Source organism: Cygnus olor, chromosome Z (assembly GCF_009769625.2).
Source record: "Cygnus olor isolate bCygOlo1 chromosome Z, bCygOlo1.pri.v2, whole genome shotgun sequence".
In the NCBI taxonomy this organism is placed as follows: Eukaryota; Metazoa; Chordata; class Aves; order Anseriformes; family Anatidae; genus Cygnus; species Cygnus olor.
Window position 1 is genome coordinate 58,060,800 of NC_049198.1, and position 19,239 is coordinate 58,080,038.

General features: G+C 34.3%; 1 protein-coding gene across 1 annotated transcript in view; it reads left to right on the plus strand.

Annotated features, from left to right (window-relative positions):
• MAN2A1 (mannosidase alpha class 2A member 1) overlaps nt 1-19,239 on the plus strand; it is a 137,297-nt gene that overhangs the window by 71,193 nt on the left and 46,865 nt on the right. The window contains exons 13-15 of the mRNA XM_040541150.1: nt 16,027-16,192; nt 17,303-17,539; nt 17,648-17,770. Of these exons, the coding sequence (XP_040397084.1) occupies nt 16,027-16,192; nt 17,303-17,539; nt 17,648-17,770 (526 nt within the window). The remainder of the gene's footprint in view (nt 1-16,026; nt 16,193-17,302; nt 17,540-17,647; nt 17,771-19,239) is intronic.

The window sequence follows — 19,239 nt, forward strand, 5'->3', positions numbered from 1 at the left end:
AGATGAGTGCTGAAGTTAAGGCCTAGTTAGTTCCTTTTCATTTCTTGATGAGTTGGGAAAAAGAACCCAACTAACAAACCCTAAATATTAATATTAATGCGACAACATTTTGACAATATCCCTCTATTCCCTTTACTATGTAATTCTTTGTATAATTATTGCTGCCAGAGTAGTGATCTATGAGAAATGTTACTTGAATGGGAATTCAGTAGAAAAAAAAACCTTGAAATTCTTTGCTGCTGCTGTTAATTCAATACTATCCCCTTTAAACAAAGGAATCTTAAAGAAGAAAAAAAACACAAAACATGTACTTGAAAGTGGTGCGTAGCTATTGTTTTTTTAATTCTGACGCTGCTGTTAGAAAAACTGGATTTCAACAATATAAGATTTTTAGATTTAGCAGACTGACAAGTTTTTTGGACTGCTTTTTTCCACTTTAAAGAATATGGACTTAGAGCAGCAAGAATGTCTGCTTTTTAGTAAGTATATTGTTATCAAGGAGCAAAAGAAGACTGGAGAGTAAGAATTAAAATGGAGGTTCAAAGGGAAGCAAAAAGTAAGAGCTTGCTCTGACTAAGAGGCCTTTCAAAATCAGGAGAGTGAAATCGTTCAGGTTTTGTGATGTGTTCTAAAATGTTTGGGGGTCAGCCTCATCTTGTATGATGTTCTCATGCTTGGTTTGTGGTTCTATAAAAGACTTAGTGTTTAACGTAGCTTATTTTCTTAATTCTTTCTTCTTGGAAGACGTGACAGTATATTGTTTTCAGCTTTGTTAAATTTTTATGGACTTTTTTTCCCCACTAGACTAGATTAGAGTTTTGTTCTGTCTTAGGAAGTTTAAAATAAAGACCTGTGCACAGCAAGTGACATTTATTTATTTATTTAATACAAGGCTGGCAAAAAGCTGCTGGCTCTAAGATTTGTGGCCAGCTCTGCTCATTGTGGGGAATTCGCATAGTGGCTTCCTGGTTATGTTGTTCCTTTTCTTTTTTCTTAAGGGCCCATATGCCAGGATGAGAGAATCCAGGGATAACTAAGACTAAGGAAGGTGATAAAGTTTAAACCATTTTTTTTTTCTAGAGCATAGAGAGACGAGTTTGGAAAGGAGAATTTTATTTATTTATTAATTTTTAAATCCGTGACAGTCCTTCATTTTGTGTTTGCTTTTAATAAATAACTAAAACTAAAGCTGTTTATGGTAAACACTATGTTCTGTACTTCTGTACAGGGAACTTCATATGTTGTTATTTAGTGCATAAAGAAAGAGAAGTTGCACTTTTTTTTTTGTAATTGTAACTTTCAGCTGGAAAACAAAGCTTTCACAAGGTAATATCCAACCATATGCAGAAGTGCTTTTGTCCTTTTCTGAAATTAGCAATTTCTATAGTATGTCTAAGAGACAGAGCCTGTCTGTGCGCTGACGAAATTGGATACCGCATCATATTTATGTGAGAATCCTGTCCTTAAAAATAATCCTTGATTCTAGGTTATAGTCTACCAGAAGTTATATTTCCCAAATGGCAAGAGACTTGCACTCACTGGACTTCAGGGTGGGGGTAACCTCTTGCCACCCAGTTTGGCTGACACTGTTGATAAAGTGTCGACAGTGTGAATTCCCAGACACTTCCTGGAGATGGTATTACACAGGAATGTGATAAATGGTCAAATACCTGAATTGGTGCTCTATACCAGCTTAGATTTTTTAGTATAAATGTTTGGCACAATATGATTAACCTAGGAGTGAATCCTGGGGAATTAATTCTGAACAGGTTACACTGTAATCAATGATTACTTCAAAGATCTGTGAAAGAACCAAGTATTTTAGAGACATACCATTCATGACAGAAAGATTCATTTTCCAGATTAAGTAGTCCAAATAATCTGTGACATTATCCTTACTTCAATATCTGGAAACAGGGTTTGACAGAAGTTGTATACAGCCTTCCTGATCTTTTTTTTTGAGAATGAAAGTTCTGATTTACCTTTAAAATTTTGTAAGCTGGTTACATTTTCAAGAATTCACTTGACAAGCGTACCCACTGCTTTCTCAACACAGCATCATAATGTAGAATGAAAGCTATGATATTAGCTTTAATTGTGTAATGTACGATAAAAGATATATGTGCAAAGGTGAAAGCATGTACAAAACTCTGCTTGGCATTGTGAATGTTACTGTATTTGGTTATAAGATGTCAGGAAACATAATTTGCTTGAGGAGGAAATCTGGTGGGCGTGAGATGCCAAAAAGGGAAGCTGTCCTGATGATGTCAAGCAATTGATTAAAGCTTCACAGCTAAGGAGCACTGTCTTTCTGAGCTAAGAAGTTGACCGTGGACTGGGGTAATGTTTTAATACTCTTGTTTGGCAACTTCAGCTTCAGTCGTGGATTTTTTGTTGTGTTTCTTTTTGTTTGTTTGTTTTGCCTGTATTGGTACAATTAACCTAGACAGTTGTCCAATGTAGTTTCGGGGACAGAATTCTTGACCAGCATTTGACATTTTAATTAACTATTTTGCTTGCCTGAGTTTTGAGGTAAGATATATGAATATATGCATATGTATGTATGTGTATGTGTATCTCTAGTTATGTACTAAAACAGCAGGGGGAAAAAAGACAGTTGAAACAAAGGTATTTTAAACTGTAAATGGTGGGGTGGGAAATTTGAAAGAAAACAAGAAAGACTACAATAGCATTTAAAATGAGGCCAAAACTATTTGTGGGAGTTTATATGTTATTAATAAGCACACTTCTTCCCCAGGAAAAAGCACGCTTTTAGTTTTTAATTGGATGAAATAGTGGGAGAAGTATGCACAAGCTCGTGTTCTCATTAATACCTCTGTGGTGTTAACTGCAAGGGTGGTGGTGGACAGGATGAATGAGTGGTCATTCAATCAAGCCTCAAGACAACTTTCTTTTCTCTTAATATCTCTTAATTGAGCTTTTTTTTTTTTTTTTTTTTTCCTTAGCACAATAGTACAAAAATTAGAAAATCCTTTGAAATTATATGTGAAGAGCTGCATCCTTGGTTTCCAATATCCTGTCTGCTTAGGCTGAATACAACCTAATGATTTCTTTAGAAATATTTTTTAGTGTTAATCTCAATTGTGTCTGATCAGTTTACTAGATTTCAGGTCATCTATAACTGCTAAAAAAAGGTTATGTCCATTATAAACTCAAGGTCATTTTGACTAAATTGAATGTGTAGTTAAAAAGTATTCTTCCTCTTGATTTTCATGAATGGAGAGCTGTTGCAAAGAGAAGCTTGGATGACACAGCATAACTCAGGCATCTGAGTCTTGAAACATCAGTTGATGTCGACATGAAATAAATGTTTGTGAAAAATTATTCTACTGAAAACATTGATTTTGAAATGAGCAAATTACCAAAAGCAGGGTGCATCCACTGTACTTCATAGGTGGAATATGGCTGTGCAACTACGTTTGTCACCAAAGGGCGCAAATTCTGCATTGACAGATAGGAGAGGGGTGTAAATGAGCTACCAACGCCTTAATTCCCACTCTTTATTGTCACAACAGTTTTTCAGAAATTTCCATGTTTGCTGTATTGAGGTTTCCTACTACTTGTGCTGATTATATGCAGGCTTATCTCATAACTGGCTTCTTGCACCTGTAAGGGCATTGGCATTTTATTAAAAGTTTTACTTGGGAACTCTGAAAGCAAAACAAGAAATAAGCTAAGAGATGAGGGTCTGTTTTGATGTAACGGTTAGATCTTAAAAACTGAAAACTGAGATTCATTTTTTTGAGTTGTTTATACATTTTTATTATTTATCAAGAAGAAAGAGGGAGCTTTGATTTGCAATTAGTTGCACTCAGAAGCTTTCTGTGGAGTTGATCTTTATTTTTCAAAACTCAGTTTTGACTGTCATGCCTCTGAGTTCAAGCTCTTAAAATTGTTACATTTCAAACATTTAATCATAAGATTTTCAACACATAAAAATTATTGTAAATTAAACCTTTTTTTTTTCAGTTTTCAGTCTGTATTACTGTTGATAAACCAATGATAGTCTGTCACGAATAGTTTTGTTTACTGTCTTTTGAAATTGCAGTTCCAAAGATGTACCAGAAAATAAGGTGATGCATTTTGTAGTGTTGTATCTTTCTCAAAACTGCCTGAGTTTATTATTTTTAGCTCAATATACAGCATTTCAACTATTTTTGTTTGGATTGTAGTGATAGTGCAATCAGATTGTGAAGTTGTCTGTATCAGATACTTGGATTTGATGCTTAAGTTGTTTACAAAAATAACATTAAGCATTAAAATTAAAACTCCTGCAACTAGGTGGTAAAATTTTTCGAAGTTCTGTTGAAAACAGTCTTAATGGAAGTGTAATACAAAAGGCAAAAAGAACAGTCTAACTAAACCTTCTGGGGATGGGTGTGTCTAAAAAAATACAAAACAAAAACTGGGTTTGTTTTTGAAAAAAAGTGATCATTGTGAAGGAATATGCTAGTAAAGAATTGAATACAACTGAAAGATCTGGATTGTGTGCATATACTTGTCGAAACTGTTGGAAGCAGAAGCCACACTAATTCAGTATGTTAGTATACTTGTGTATTATTACTATAATTATTATTATTACTATTTCCAGGCACTGGCCCCTTCAGCCTTTTTATTGGAGTTGCTTTGAGGCAATAGTTCAGTTAGTCCAAGGCTCTCAAGGCACAGACTGAAGTGATATGGCATACTTAAAAGTCTTTCTGTTCATCTGAACCAGATTTTTTTTCCCTTCTAAATGCAGATTTATAAAGCCTGCACTACAAGAGGAACAAGGAAAGGATTTTAGTGAAGGCACTTCCCGATCCTGAAAAAGTCAGGGGGCTTCAAGCCCATCTTGGACTTCAGACCTCACAACTTTGTGGCAAAAGAAAAATTTAAAATAGTGCCTTTGGACTTGGTCCTTTTATCCTTAATTGGAGAGTAGTTATGTGCTCTAGAGTTAGGATATGTGTGCCACTAGAATCCATCCAAGTCACAGGAATGTATCTGGCGTATGTAGTAGGTACATAACATTTTACAAGTCTTGTATTAGGTTGGTGTTGGTGGCTTTTTTCTTTTTTTGTGTGTGTGTTCTCAAAATTTATAGTTCTTACTGTGCTGCTGTCTGTGTTTACTGTGAACACTGTTTATCTGAGGGTGTCCAATAATTTGTTCTTGAGAAAGCTATGCTAAGATTGTATTCCCTGTGAGAGCAGAAGAATTAAATACTTGTAACATACTTAATTTTCTGCCTTTTGCATGAGCTATGGTTATAATGACAATATATCTGTACAGTTACAGAAAGAATTGATGGGTATGTGAGTTCTCTTACCTGTGTTAATGGTGGAAGAAATGACTTTAGATTTGTCATTAGGAAGGCCTTGCTGGAGTAATACAGAAATCTGAAATGTCAAGATAAGATAATGGAATCTTTTTTTAAGCACAAAATCACCATTTTTAATTATTTGTATGTTAATCAGAACTGTCAGCCTTTATGGTTTTTACAAAGAATATGTAATTTTAACATGATGGCTTTATTCCTAAAGTAAGTATTTAACAGCATTTAAAGAGGAGGCCATAATCATAGCATAATTCTGTTTTGTGTTAACCAAATCACCTCTGAGTTACTGTGATACTACTGAATTTATTGCTAGTATCTCTTTTTATTTCTTGATGTAACCAGTTTCATTCTATAATGGAAAGTTGTTTTGTGGATTATATATTTTACTTACACCTCTGCTTCATACCTTTTGAAAACAACACATTCTGTTTTATACCTGTAATTCCAAATTGAGATTAGATTCCTGCTAATTCTTCTGTGGGATTTTTTTTTTTTCATAAACTGGAAAAGAAGTCTCATTTTAAGAAGAGGTAAAAATCTTAATCATAGAATCATAGAATGGCTCGGGTTGGAAGGGACCTTAAAGATCATCAAACTCCAACCCCTGTGCCATAGGCAAGGATGCCACCCACTAGATGAGGTTGCTCAGGACCTCGTCTAACCTGGTCTTGAACACCTCCAAGGATGGGGCATCCAGAGCCTCTCTGGGCAACCTGTTCCAGTGCCTCACCACCTGCAGAGTGAAGAATTTCCTCCTAACATTTCATCTAAATCTCCCCTCTTTTAGTTTATAACCATTCCTCCTTGTCCTGTCATTCCACCTTGTCCTGTTCAATCTGTTCATATTTGATAATATTTGATTATATATATTCAAGACATTCTATTGTATAATAAATAGTTTAATTGGATTATAAGAGTTGTAGCTGAGATGTAAATTAATTTTTGTTACATCTGTGACAATAAGGATAGTCTCAAATTCAGATTCTTAAATTTACAAGAAGTTTAGCTGGACTTGGTGTAGAGGACTATATTGGTGTTATTTAGCTTACCCAGTTACGTAAGCTGAAATATATCCTTAGACTTTATACAGTCAATGAAAAGCACCTTGAGAAGCTATCACAATCTCCTTTAATGGAGAACTTGTCTTTTTCTTCTCCGACAATAGAGACTAAGACTGCTTGGTCAACTTGAATTTTTATGAAACCACTCATGCTTGTGCCGACCTAAATTTCATATTTACCTCTGAAAGTGTATCTGAGACTGCAGCTCTTCAATCCTAAGGTTTTCCTCACAAAACACTTTAACATTTCATTTAAAGTCTAGGATTGTATAGTCAGCAAGCTAATGGTTTCAGCGTCCACTCTATCTCAAAAGAGGGGTATATTAAAGCTATAGCAATTATTGAAACTAAATGTTGTAATATAATTAGAATGTGCTGATGCAGTTTAAAACAGTTTCTCTGTAGTTTCTGAGCTTAATGCGCTATAGCTTTGAATATGAATGTTCTGAATGTTCATTTTCATAATGTGCTGATCAAAACAAACAAGGAAAACAAACATAAAACAAACTGCTAACCAAAAGAGGAATAATAAAGGAGGCTTGATCCCTTCTATTTTTGTTAAAACTGTGAAGCAGAAAGTCAGACTTTAACTTGACATCATATTTTAATTCCACACATTTATTTAGTTTCAGGTCAGTTTTTTGTGAGCACATTTTTGCATTTTTACCTTCATTCACTTGAGTAGCAAGCTTGCTGGTTGACTAACTATAATTCTGATTTTCATTTATAAATGTTGGATATTACATATGATTCAAGTTGTATCCTTAGTCATCCATCTGAGGATGGTGGAGTTTTTTGTGCAAAGTGAGGCCAAAAACAAGTAAGCAATGAATTCTTTTGATCAGATCATGAAATTCCAAAATACTTTCTATTTGTATCAGTCATATGTTAATAGAATAGAATATAAATAAATATAAAATTTGTCATCATACTGGGAATAAACAATCTATGTAGGATTAAAATTTAAAACTATCTTAATAAACTAGAGCTAGTGCTTCATAGTCAAAGAATGAAATTCAGCAGGTCAATAGAAGTATTACACATCAGATGGAAGATAATGTGGGGACTAACCAACTAGACATTAGGGAAGCAGGAAAAGACTAGGCATTGCAGAATATCACAGACTCAGAGAGCCTTATTTGTATGGTGTCAGAGGCCATTTTGCCTTTGGATTATTTAAATGGAAATGTTCTGTGTAAAATATAACTGAAATAGTATGTTGTACTTAGAATGGTGAAGGCTTCAGCAAAATTATGGTATCTAGTTTTGGAAAATGTAATGATATGAAGGTATGGGAAGTCTTAGCAGGAAAGCAGGAGTAATAAGCTGAAGAAAGCAAACAGAGGTGTTGTGTGAGGTGCAATGAGGTGTTGTATGAGCAAACAGGTGTTGTATCTGTTCAAAAAAAAAAACGAAAAACTAATAATGGGAAACATGAGACTTTACATAGAGGTTTCTTACAAAGAAAAACAGTTGTGTTATTATCTGTAGTGGAAGAAAGGAAGAAATAATTGGAAGAAATATTTAATTTTAAGTAATAGAAGCGTAATTATTTTTTACTAAAATGGATGCTTGAGATGCAAAACAGTATAGACAGTTCTGGAAGCTGCAGTAGTTGTAGCATTTGTCAAAGGTGGTCCTACTGAATTCTAATTCTGGCTAAGGGGTCAATGAAAAGCAAGCTTCTAGACCTTTTATTATTATTATTATTAATAACTAGATTTGCCTTTTCTGTCTTGAAGTTACTCTTCACAGTTGCAGCAAACCAACCTATAAACAAGCAAACCAGGTAAGTAAGGTTATAGGCTGCTTTGTACAAGTTGCCTTTTATTAGGCCAACTGGAATAATCAGAGAAGTGGAGTGTTCTAAGGCGTACAAGAACATCCAGTGATCTGAAACGTTACCTGATGTTTGTGTGAGAACTCAATCTAAAGAGAGAACAGCTCTACTTAGAAGTGCTGTTCCCAGTGCATCAGCACAATACCTTATTCTCAGTTTGTCATGCAGGCAACGTTTCCTGATTAGGATAAATATTTTTTCCTCTGACAAACTTTATTTTGACACTTGGTAAATAATATTGATTATAAAACAAAGAGTGTTTCTCTACCTCTTCATGAAAGAGCTGACGAGCTGACTGAGTGCTGGATATTTTAACTATTTCACATACTAAATGATTGCAGAGTGGTACATATATATATATATATTTACTATAGATAGGTAAGTTTCTGATCAGGTGAAAAGTGCTGAGTAGTAACTACTTATAGTATTAGCAACATCAGTTTCTCACTAGGAACGTCAAGGTTAGGGTATTTCCTAATATTGGAAAATACTGGATCTTCACTCTGTCCCTCCTGACATATCAATGTAACATATATACTATATGTATGTGTTGTACTTATAAAGGAAATAAATCCGGTTGTATTTATAGAGGAAATATTCTAAATTCCTATCTTCAGATTTCTGTATGGTTTGATGGTATTGTTTGACATGGAAATACTATTTTTTTTCTTAAAAAAAAAAAAAAAAAAGAAAAGAACATTTTTCTGATGCTGAGTTATTCCATGTATGGGTATTACTGTTTTTTGCTTCCTTTCTGAACATAAATTTGGAAGAAAATGATCTTTGAATATGTAACAAAATATTACTGGACAGATATCCATGAATATCTCTGCAAAAATGCATTCAGTAACTCCTTAAGGACTGAAGAACTTCCAAACTCAAAATTAACTGACAATTTGATTTCATGGTTTTGTTTTCTTATTTTTTTGATAGGGGTTGCCACTATTAAAAGAAAACTGTCAATCAAATGGTATTCTTGATAATTTAAGATAGAGGCTTATAGTTCATTGTTATGAGTAACGTGTTGTAGAAAAAGTATATTTTGGATGAAATCTGGAGAGCTTTTTGCATTTCAGAAGTAAATATTCTTATGGCAGATGTGGAAATGAGGGGTGTTTTTAAATAATACCTGCAGAGTCAGATTTTCCTTGAAACAAGTGTGAATTAGATTTGAATGACTTCAGGCACTGGACTGGACACATCATTTTCATATGTCAGATTTTGAGAGACTTTCTTTAAAACATTGTTACCTAAATTTCACATTAAATATTTTTTTTTTATTGTAACAGAAAGGTATCTTGAAATGCTGTGCAACTTAAAATGTTTTTTAAGCTCATGTTAGTAACTGTTAGAGTTGTAGAAAAAATACTAATCTTCAGTGAAGGCAAGTGTCTCCAACTTCTGAAGAACCAAAAGAGTAGTATGGCAAGGTAACCAGATAATACCCTGAATCCCTTTAAAAACAAAATGAAAAACTGAAGTTGAATTATAGGACGCTAAAATTTAGGTATATGTCATTTATTTTCAGAATAATTGTTTTATATACTCTTTCCATCTTTACTAATTTATAGCAGAAATGCATGCAAACTAGGCTAGATATGGGGAAAAAATGGGGTGGGGTAACCCAGAATTGAAAAATCCCTTAAAAAATACTTTTGACTAAGGAGGGCTTGACTGTCTTGTAATAGACCATAAGAACTTTTAATAGAACTAAGTAACTTGATATGATTTTTTATTTTTGTCTAGTGTTTTGTGTAAAATTTAAGAAGAAACGTTCTACTGAATGAGAAGGAGTTTTTATGCTTATTTTTCTTTTCCAAAGTTGTTTTTTTTTTCCCCATAGTCTTTAGAAAGAAGGAGGGAGCTTCTTAAATAACACAAGAATCCTTTCTGTGGTCTAGTTGTTTTTAGTTTCATTCTGTATTAACAATCTGAGGAAAATATGTGTCTATTACGTATTTTCGTGGGCATCTGTGCAAAAATGATGTAAGTTTTTTTTCTTATGGCAAAATCATACGTTTGCAATGTACAAATGGAGATACCTGTTTTAAGTGGATAGTCTTGGTTCTGTTTGTTCCCTTCACCACCACCCCCAAAGAAACAGACTATTTAATGTCAATTCAAATATTAGTTTTGTTTTTTTTTAGGATTCTAGCCCTCCCTCCTCCCCTCCCCCTTCCCCTTCCCCCCAACATACAGCAGAAGTCACACAGTTGTGTTTTTGGCATCTACCATGGCAGATGGTGCCTTGCACAGTTTAGATACTAATCCCTAATTCATTTCTCCCTTATGCCTAAGTGTTTACTAACTAGACAATGTTGCTATCTATTGAGTCATCTTATATCTTTCAGAGTAATCTTTTCTCGCATACTTTCAACTGTGGATCAGTTTTGATTCAAGTTTGGACACTCATTTGATGTCTGGACAGTTTTTACTGTTGTATCATTCCAGTGAAATGTTTATGTTTAGAGAATTTGAGTTGTTTGGAATTCTGATTATCTTTCTAGTTGAATTCTGGTTTCTAACACACCAGTCCTTCTGGTGATTTTTCTGAGTTTTAGCATATGTAGACATGATTCAATTTGTTTTGGGGGCTTGAAGCATTTTAAAGTGGGTTCACAATTTTCTTTCCCTTTCAGTTGCCCCCCACCCCAACATACCTTCCTTTGACTTCCAGGAGAATTTACATGCTTCTATTTTTTTTTTTTCTTTTCTTTCTTCAGTGCAAGACTATTTATATAGCATACTATTTGCCTTCTTGGCTTGTATTTATTCTTGAATTTGGATTTAATTCTAACATTTTGGATGTTTTCACCACCTAGCTATTTTTTTTTAGCTTTGCCTCTATTATGGAAGGACACTAACCAGCTTCAGAGGTGCTGTTCCTGCAATTTTGCACTGAAATTGAGCATATGTGCTCAGTGAAATGAGTTATGGGAAATGCAGTAATCTGTCTGTGAAAATTTGTCATAGGGATAGTAAAATTGATCAGAGTATGAGCTTGAGTAATTGGTTCTCAAAGTTTGATGTCCTAAGCTGTTGTATATCCTAGTGTCTTGAAGAAGTGGTGGTTCAAATAATCCTTTGTGACTAGCGTTCCAATGTTTACTAGTAATTAGTTTTGTTTCTCACATCAGTTGGAGGCATCATTTAAGAAGACACCATTAAATGAACTTTAAAAGAAAATAGTAACTGTTGTTGCAGGTGTTACCAGTGAATGTGTGCATGTATTGACATATATATATGCCCATATGCTTATCCACATCAGTGAAACGGAAGAAAAATGATCATGAAATACAGTAACTTTTTGGTTTAAAAAAACAAAACTTGCCCTAGTGTTCTTCTAGAAGACCAAGATTAAAGTTGTTAGAGATCTGCAACAGCTTTTTTCATATTTTACCTATGAATATAGCTAAACTGTTTTACTTGTATTCCTGATAACTTATTAAAGTATCTGAAAACAAATGTGGGGTGGCTTTTTTCAGCTGTGGCTGAAAGTATTTCACAGCCAGTTTAATTTTAACTACAGATACTAATCAAAATATTCTTTGACACTTAACGTACATGTTTAGTAGAAGAGTTTATTAATGCCATATGTTGTACTATCTAGGGAAAATTATCATGCATATATGAATAAAATATACTCACTTTGGATTTCAGAGATCCAAGAAGTATAGGATCAAAAAATTCGAGGTGTATCTTTACAAAATTGTCTGAAAGGCAAGTGGCAGGATTTGCTTTTCTGAAATTGCAAATATTTGTACATAAAAGATGCATCCTATTAAGGAATAAGAGCTCAGATCTGCATCTGTTTCTCATTTTTGAAAATGAGTAAACTGAGAGCAGTTTACTTCTGCTCCTGATGTACAGATGGAAACGTGGTCTCTGTGTGAAACAATTGGCCATGGTTTTATTAGGAAAAAGTTATATGATTTAATTTTGTTTCAATACAGTTAATAGTTTCAGAATTCTTTGATTTCTGGAATAAATTAAAGAAATGGTGGTCAGGAATTAGACATGCTGGTGTTTCTAAAGTGTCTGGGTTAAATTTTTCCTCTGAATTTACCAGTAGACTCGTTTCCAACCTCTATCCTTTCTTTTGACAGAAGATGTGAATTTTGGTAGTTTTCTTGGTGGTGTTTCCAAAGACCAGTGGCCTGGATAATTGCTTGCTGCTTTAGTACTTCTCATATTCATGCTTCAATTCTGGAATAGAAAACCTTTAAATATTGTCACGTTGCTTCTCTATGTAATGTAACCACAATACGTTAAGCAGTTGTACTCTACATTTGCAGATGACATTCTCTGTAATGATACAGCTTAACTGAAATGTGTGACTTAATTGTTTCATACAGAATTGAAAATAGCTACAGTGGAATGTTATGTAAGAGTGAACCTTGAATGGTACTTCAGAAATAACACAATTTAATCACATTAGTCAGTGCTTTTGCAAATGTACAATATTTATATCTCAGTATACGTATTTTAGTTTGGTCCTGCTGAAAACAAAATACTGGTGTCTGGACAAAATTACTTATATCTCTACTGCATAAAATCTGCCTTGCCGTTACTACCTTTGACTGCTGTGTCACTTGACATGTACATAATGAACTTAAAACACCTTGATTCAAGAAGGTATAAGACATAAATAACTTGAAACAAAAAGTTTCTTATCCAAATATCTAAAAAAATACATAGTCAAATGAAATATAAGTATACTATGCCAGTTGTTAAGATCTGGAGCTTTTGTTATGGGAAGCTCTGACATGACTCTAATTAAAGTTGTGAAACATATTTATATCAGTGGGAAGGTGAAGAATTTCCTTGCAGTATTTTCACATGAAAATTTTGTGTAGCAGATAATGTAAGTTTATTGAGGATGTACAGCATCACTGAAAATGAATTGTTAAGTATAAGCTAGCATTTTACTTAGAAGCATAAGAACTCAGAGTTTCAGATATATAGCAAGTATAAATAAAACATTTCTATAATGTTCTGATAGATGAGAATGGTGATTTACTCAGAGCTTTTGTGCTGTATCATCTCTTATCTATATTGCTCCTGACAATCCTTGCACTCTTCTTTCATAGTATATGAGGAATCCTTAAAAAAAAATTCATGAATCTGGTGGGTTTTTTTGTTTGTTTGCTTGCTTTTTTTTTTGTTTTGTTTGTTTTGTTTTGTCTTCCTACTTCTTAGGGCTTGTAGAACAGTGTTTTAGTTTGGTTTTAGTTCCACAACAGTTACAAAAACAGTTATGTTAACACTTAAACTCATATTTAAAAATAAAAAAAAAAAATCAATGAAACAAAGTGTAATAATGACCTACGTAAGACTAGGGAAGGCTCACAGAATCTTGCAGAAGTTGTTAAAGACAGCTTGTAAAGCTAACCTAGCATAATGTTAACTAATGTCTTGTCTGGTAATCTAGAAGTCCTCGACATGCAACAGGGCCAAAAAAGTGTCCCAGTGTGCTTTTGGTTGTGTTAGTAGAGAGCTTACCATGGCTAGATGCATAGATATGCAAGAAAAATCATTGTTATGCACAGCACTCATAATTTAACAATCCTTCAGTACAGGAAGCTTCAAATAAGGAGTTAAAAGAAGGAAAATATTTTTTTATAGGAAACTTTCTATGTATGTCAGCTTATCTGAAGGGTCTTAATAGAAAAATCTAATATAGCCTCTGGTTTTAGTTTATTCAGCTAATGAAAAGTTGGAATTCACCTTTTCTACTGATTTTGAGATAATAGGTTAGTGTTGATGGGCAGTGAGATTGAAAACAGCCAAAATTTGATGAATGTGAAAGGAGGGAGCCAGTGACAAGATAATGGGAAATGGTTGCCTGGTTAGTGTTCATAAGGATTCCGAGTATCAGTAGAGCAAAACTGAATTTGTTAAAATTCAGGTAACATAGTACACAAAGTTACGACTTAAAGTTAAAATTAAAGTAACATATTTACATAAGTAAATAAAAATATACGTACAGTGTGGAAGGAGAGCGGATGAGAATTTTCAGCAGTATAGAGAGGAAGGAAGGATGTTCCTTGTGTGTCTGTATTGCATCCATACCTTAATGGTGGATTAATGTAATCTCTCTTTTTGGCACTGATACTGTGTAGAAGTCATTTCTCTCAAAATGAGGAGTTAAAATTTATACTTCCTTATTAACTCTGTGCAGTTTGCTGCTGCCTTTCAGCCCTGAAATCTTGCTGTTTCCCTATGCCCAAAGTGTAATCTCAGCGTTCCCTTGACCACTGCCTGCCCAGCTTTTCTAAAGGTAGATCAAAGGTGCCAGGAGATCTCACTCTCCTCTGATACCTGTGTAGAGGAGGGCTCCCTCAGTCAGTTTAGAGCTAATGTTGGAAAAGAAGGAAGTTTAAAGGGTTTAGCTATATAAACAGCTTGTTAGCTGGACCTTAAAGTTGTACCAAAGTACCAGGCTATCTAATAATGGAACATAGAGTGTCTGAATGTATGGGTAAGGAATCTGGAAGAGTTACAGTCAGAATGGCAGGTTCTTGAAAGAGGCTCATGCTACAGATGATGTTTTTAGATGAGAGTGACAGAATGAGATTTGTGGTTTGGGTACAAGGAAACAGTTCTAAATGAAGCAGTTCAAAGGTGAAAGTTGAATTTGAGGAAGGCTAAGATATAGAAGGAAAAGAAAGAAAACCACTGACAAGACCCTGAGGAATCTGCATAGAAAATGCCACAGAGAATGGGGAGATTCTACTTAGAAGAATGCTGAAGGTGGGATGAGGTGGAACCTGGTGAAAGATAAGATTTCATGAAGAAATAAACAGTATTTTACAGTGGGAAGGTTCAATGAGGTTGAAGACAAAATATTGTTTCTGCTGTGTATCTAAGAAGTAATTAGAGATCTTGGCAAGAACATTTTTCATTGTTAAAGACTTTTTTCTTACGGATAAAATGAACAGAGGATAACTTAAGGGAAAACTTGTAAATAGTGCATTCTTTGAGCTTGACATGAGAAGAAGGGAAATACAGTGGCAGTACTACAGATGTGTGAGGCACAAATGTTCTGGTACTATTTTATTTTTTTATATTTTACTATATATGGCCTTGTAAGAAAAAAATTGTGTGTGAATGAAATGTTTCTTTTCAATTTCAAGGTGAATTATTTTGGTTAGTGATCTAAACCGTGTACTGAAATGGAAGAACAGGCATAAGATTACATACAAATTATCTATTCTGTGCAGACCTAATAAGAAGATTCAGTGTATATGCAGACAAGTGTCATAGGGAATTTTGGTAAATTATAATTTAAATAATTATGAAGTTTCCCTTATAACAGATTGAAAGTTTCTTTAAAGAATATAAATCAGATATGTGTACATACTCCAGATTATGCTTGTCACTTCATTTTTAAGGTATGTTCAAGGGAAAGCAACTGTGGATAAAAATTTAACGTTTCAGCCAGAAAAATCCATCTAAAATAACCTAAATATCTGTAATTGCAATTATTAATAGCAATTCTTTAGTAGTTAAAACTTGAAATTAATGTATTTTGATTGCATAGAATTTTTAAAAATGCTATTGTGTGAATCATCTGAAAAATAATATCATTAAGGAGAAGTCTGCCAAGAATTTATGTTAACTATCCATTGTTTTCTGGTTGTTTTTACATATTTATTTGTTGTGGTATGTACCTGTTGTTCTAAAATCCTTTTAAAGCTTTGTATGTAAAATTTGTGTGCAATAATATTAAAAATTGAGGAAACTTATTTGCCAAAAGATAATTTGGCAAATATATTTTTGCAGGTACCTTTTGATATATAATCCTACAGAACAGGAGCGATTTTCAGTGGTTTCAGTCAATGTGAATTCACCGAGGGTTAAATTATTATCTCCTTTTGGAAAACCTGTTACTGTCCAGATTAGTGCTGTTTGGGATGGAGCAACTACAGTATCACATGAAGCATATCAGGTATGCTGCTTTAAGTAAAAGGCATTAAAGAAGTTTTAATTGACATATGCTGTAGATTCACAGTGGAATAAAATGATACAGTAATGAAAGCGCACTTCAAATATTGTTATTTCTGCCTTTGGCAGATTATGGCACTAATTCAGTCTCCCTAAGGAAAAAAAAAATGTTTTTAAACCGGTAAGTTGTTAAACTTCTGTAATACGTTATAATACATTAGGGGTCCATTTCAGTTGCATGAGCAGAAAATACTGGGTGCGTACAGACTGGATAGTAATCTCCATTACTTTGCACTGTTTGACAGATGACTTTGATTCCACCTTACTTTGTTTCTAACTAGTTTCTGAGAATTTTTGACACACGTCATTACAGAAGACTGTCCTCAACAGTCACACATCAGAAACTGTATTATGTGGAATTCTTAATAATGTAACAGTACTACATAGAGCTCTGTTTTTAGCCTTATGTTCTTAGCCTGATTTCTTTTGACTTAGGAGCCAAATTGAATTTGTTTCAGCATAACATTCCTGCAAAGACAATTCAATTAATGTTGTTCAGTTGTCCTCTAAAGAGATTATTATTGATAAGTAACATGTGGGAATTGCAGAAGATAAAGAAGAAGAAATAAGATATCTGTAACTCAAATTCTAAGCAAATTGTTTTGGAGATCTACCTTGAATATTACTTTTCTGTACAGATGACTTTCTACTCCTAAAAGAACAGAAACTAAAAATAAAACATTATTGTTTAAATTTGTGGGTTTTTAAATGCATATTTGGTGACATGTAGGGTCCAAGCTCAACTGATGTGCTACACACATACCTTTAATTAATAGCAAATACGCTTAGAAATATACATCACAAGGTACATTCTTTTTTACCAGGATTCAAAATAATTATTGCATTAATAAGCAGTCATTTTGATGCTAACCAAATCAGTGATACAGACATTTTTGTGTGCTAATTCTTCACATACTTCAGCCATTAAATTTGGAATGCCATTTGTAATTTCATATTCATTTGCCTGTTGAAACAGAATGAGTTAAACTGAGCATACATTTGGTATAAAACGTTTTTGTATTTTTAGTAACAGCGTCTTCTTTACTCCCAATAGATCTCTTTCTTGGCTCATCTACCACCTTTGGGTCTTGGAGTTTACCAGCTTTTGGAAGTCCAGAGTTCAGAAACAACTTTAGCAGACTATGATATATACGTGAGTGGAAGGAACAGTGTGCAGGAGAAGCCAGACAGAATTTTCAAGATAAAAGAGATGCCGAATTCTGTGGATAATATAATCTTAGAAAATTCTTATATGAAATTGTGGTTTTCTGGAATGTCTGGACTACTGGAGGTATATTACATTATAGTTCAAAACAGTTTTGTTTTTTTAAGAACTTTTGTTCTTACTTGTGGAAACCTAACTGTGCCAACTATTTCAAACATGACTCTCTATCTGTAGAAAATAAATACAAAAGAAGATGGTAAAAATCATCAAATGAAGGTGGAGTTTGCTTGGTATGGAACTACGAGTAACCGGGATAAGAGTGGAGCTTACCTCTTCTTACCAGATGGAGATGCCAAGGTAAAACTTCTGTTTGCGCAGAGATTCTAATCTTGAAGTAACCTGAAGCATTCTATAAATGCAGCTTAGAAAAACAAGTTTTCAGCAGCATTGAGATAAATCTGTGTGGTTGGAAATAATCATGTCAGTTATTGAAATGATTGACAGAACTTCACACTTCATAATCCTTGACTTAGATTAAAATAAAAAGGGGGAAGGAAAAAAGAAGTATTAACTTGAAAGTGCAAAAATATACAGAATATTTACGATTCACCAAAAAATTTAAATAAGATGGCATCCTTGCAAAAAATTCAGTGATATGTGACCATTCACACTCTTAATAAAATCACTTGCACTTCATATGGTGAACAGTATCAGAGATACTGATTCATTTCTTCACTTTTCTGATTCTGATGATTTTTTGAATGTGAAGAAGGAGCTTCCAGTTTGGAGTGTAGTATTTGTTAGCTGGGATTAGCGTATGTAGTTTAATGTAGTAGTTAAAATGCAGAGTCCCGGCTGATGAGTGTACACACAGAGTAGCAAGCATCTGTTCTGATTAAGTAGTCTAGGGTTATCAGTATTTTTAGCTGGATAATTATTGGAGGGCAACAGCATACTCCTATTAGTTTTCAAATTGGAGATTCAGAAGTTACAGTGTTCCTGTACTGGCTTTATGTAACCATAAGAAATCTATTGTACCACTTTTGGAATTCTTTTTTAGAATACTTTTTGGTATTTCAGAAAACAAATGATAAAAGTAATAAACACCTTAAAGAACCTAAGTAGTTTGCAGAATATTTCCTCTGCCCAGTTTCTTCTGGGGAAAGTAAAGTTCCATGTATTCCATGGAAAGTTCCTTGTAAAAGTTCCATGTAAATTTCTCGCTACAAGAAGGACATGGAGGTGCTCGAGAGAGTCCAGAGAAGGGCAATGAAGCTGGTGTGGGGTCTGGAGGACAAGTCTTACGAGAAGCGGCTGAGGGAGCTGGGATTGTTTAGCCTGGAGAAGAGGAGGCTCAGGGGAGACCTCATCGCTCTCTATAGGTACCTTAAAGGAGGCTGTAGAGAGGTGGGGGTTGGTCTATTCTCCCATGTGCCTGGTGACAGGACAAGGGGAAATGGGCTAAAGTTGCGCCAGGGGAGGTTTAGGTTGGATATTAGGAAGAACTTCTTTACCGAAAGGGTTGTTAGGCATTGGAATGGACTGCCCAGGAAAGTGGTTGAGTCACCATCCCTGGAGGTCTTTAAAAGACGCTTAGATGTAGCCCTTAGTGATATGGTTTAGTGGAGGTCTTGTTAGTGTTAGGACAGAGGTTGGACTAGATGATCTTGGAGGTCTCTTCCAACCTAGATGATTCTGTGATTCTGTATAAGGCAAACTTGGATTTCTGTGTTGGCCCCTCCAGGAGATAAGTAAGGGTGACTATTCTGTTTTTACTTATGTGTGTATATCAGAAGTGGACAGAACCACTACCTTTCCCTCTAACA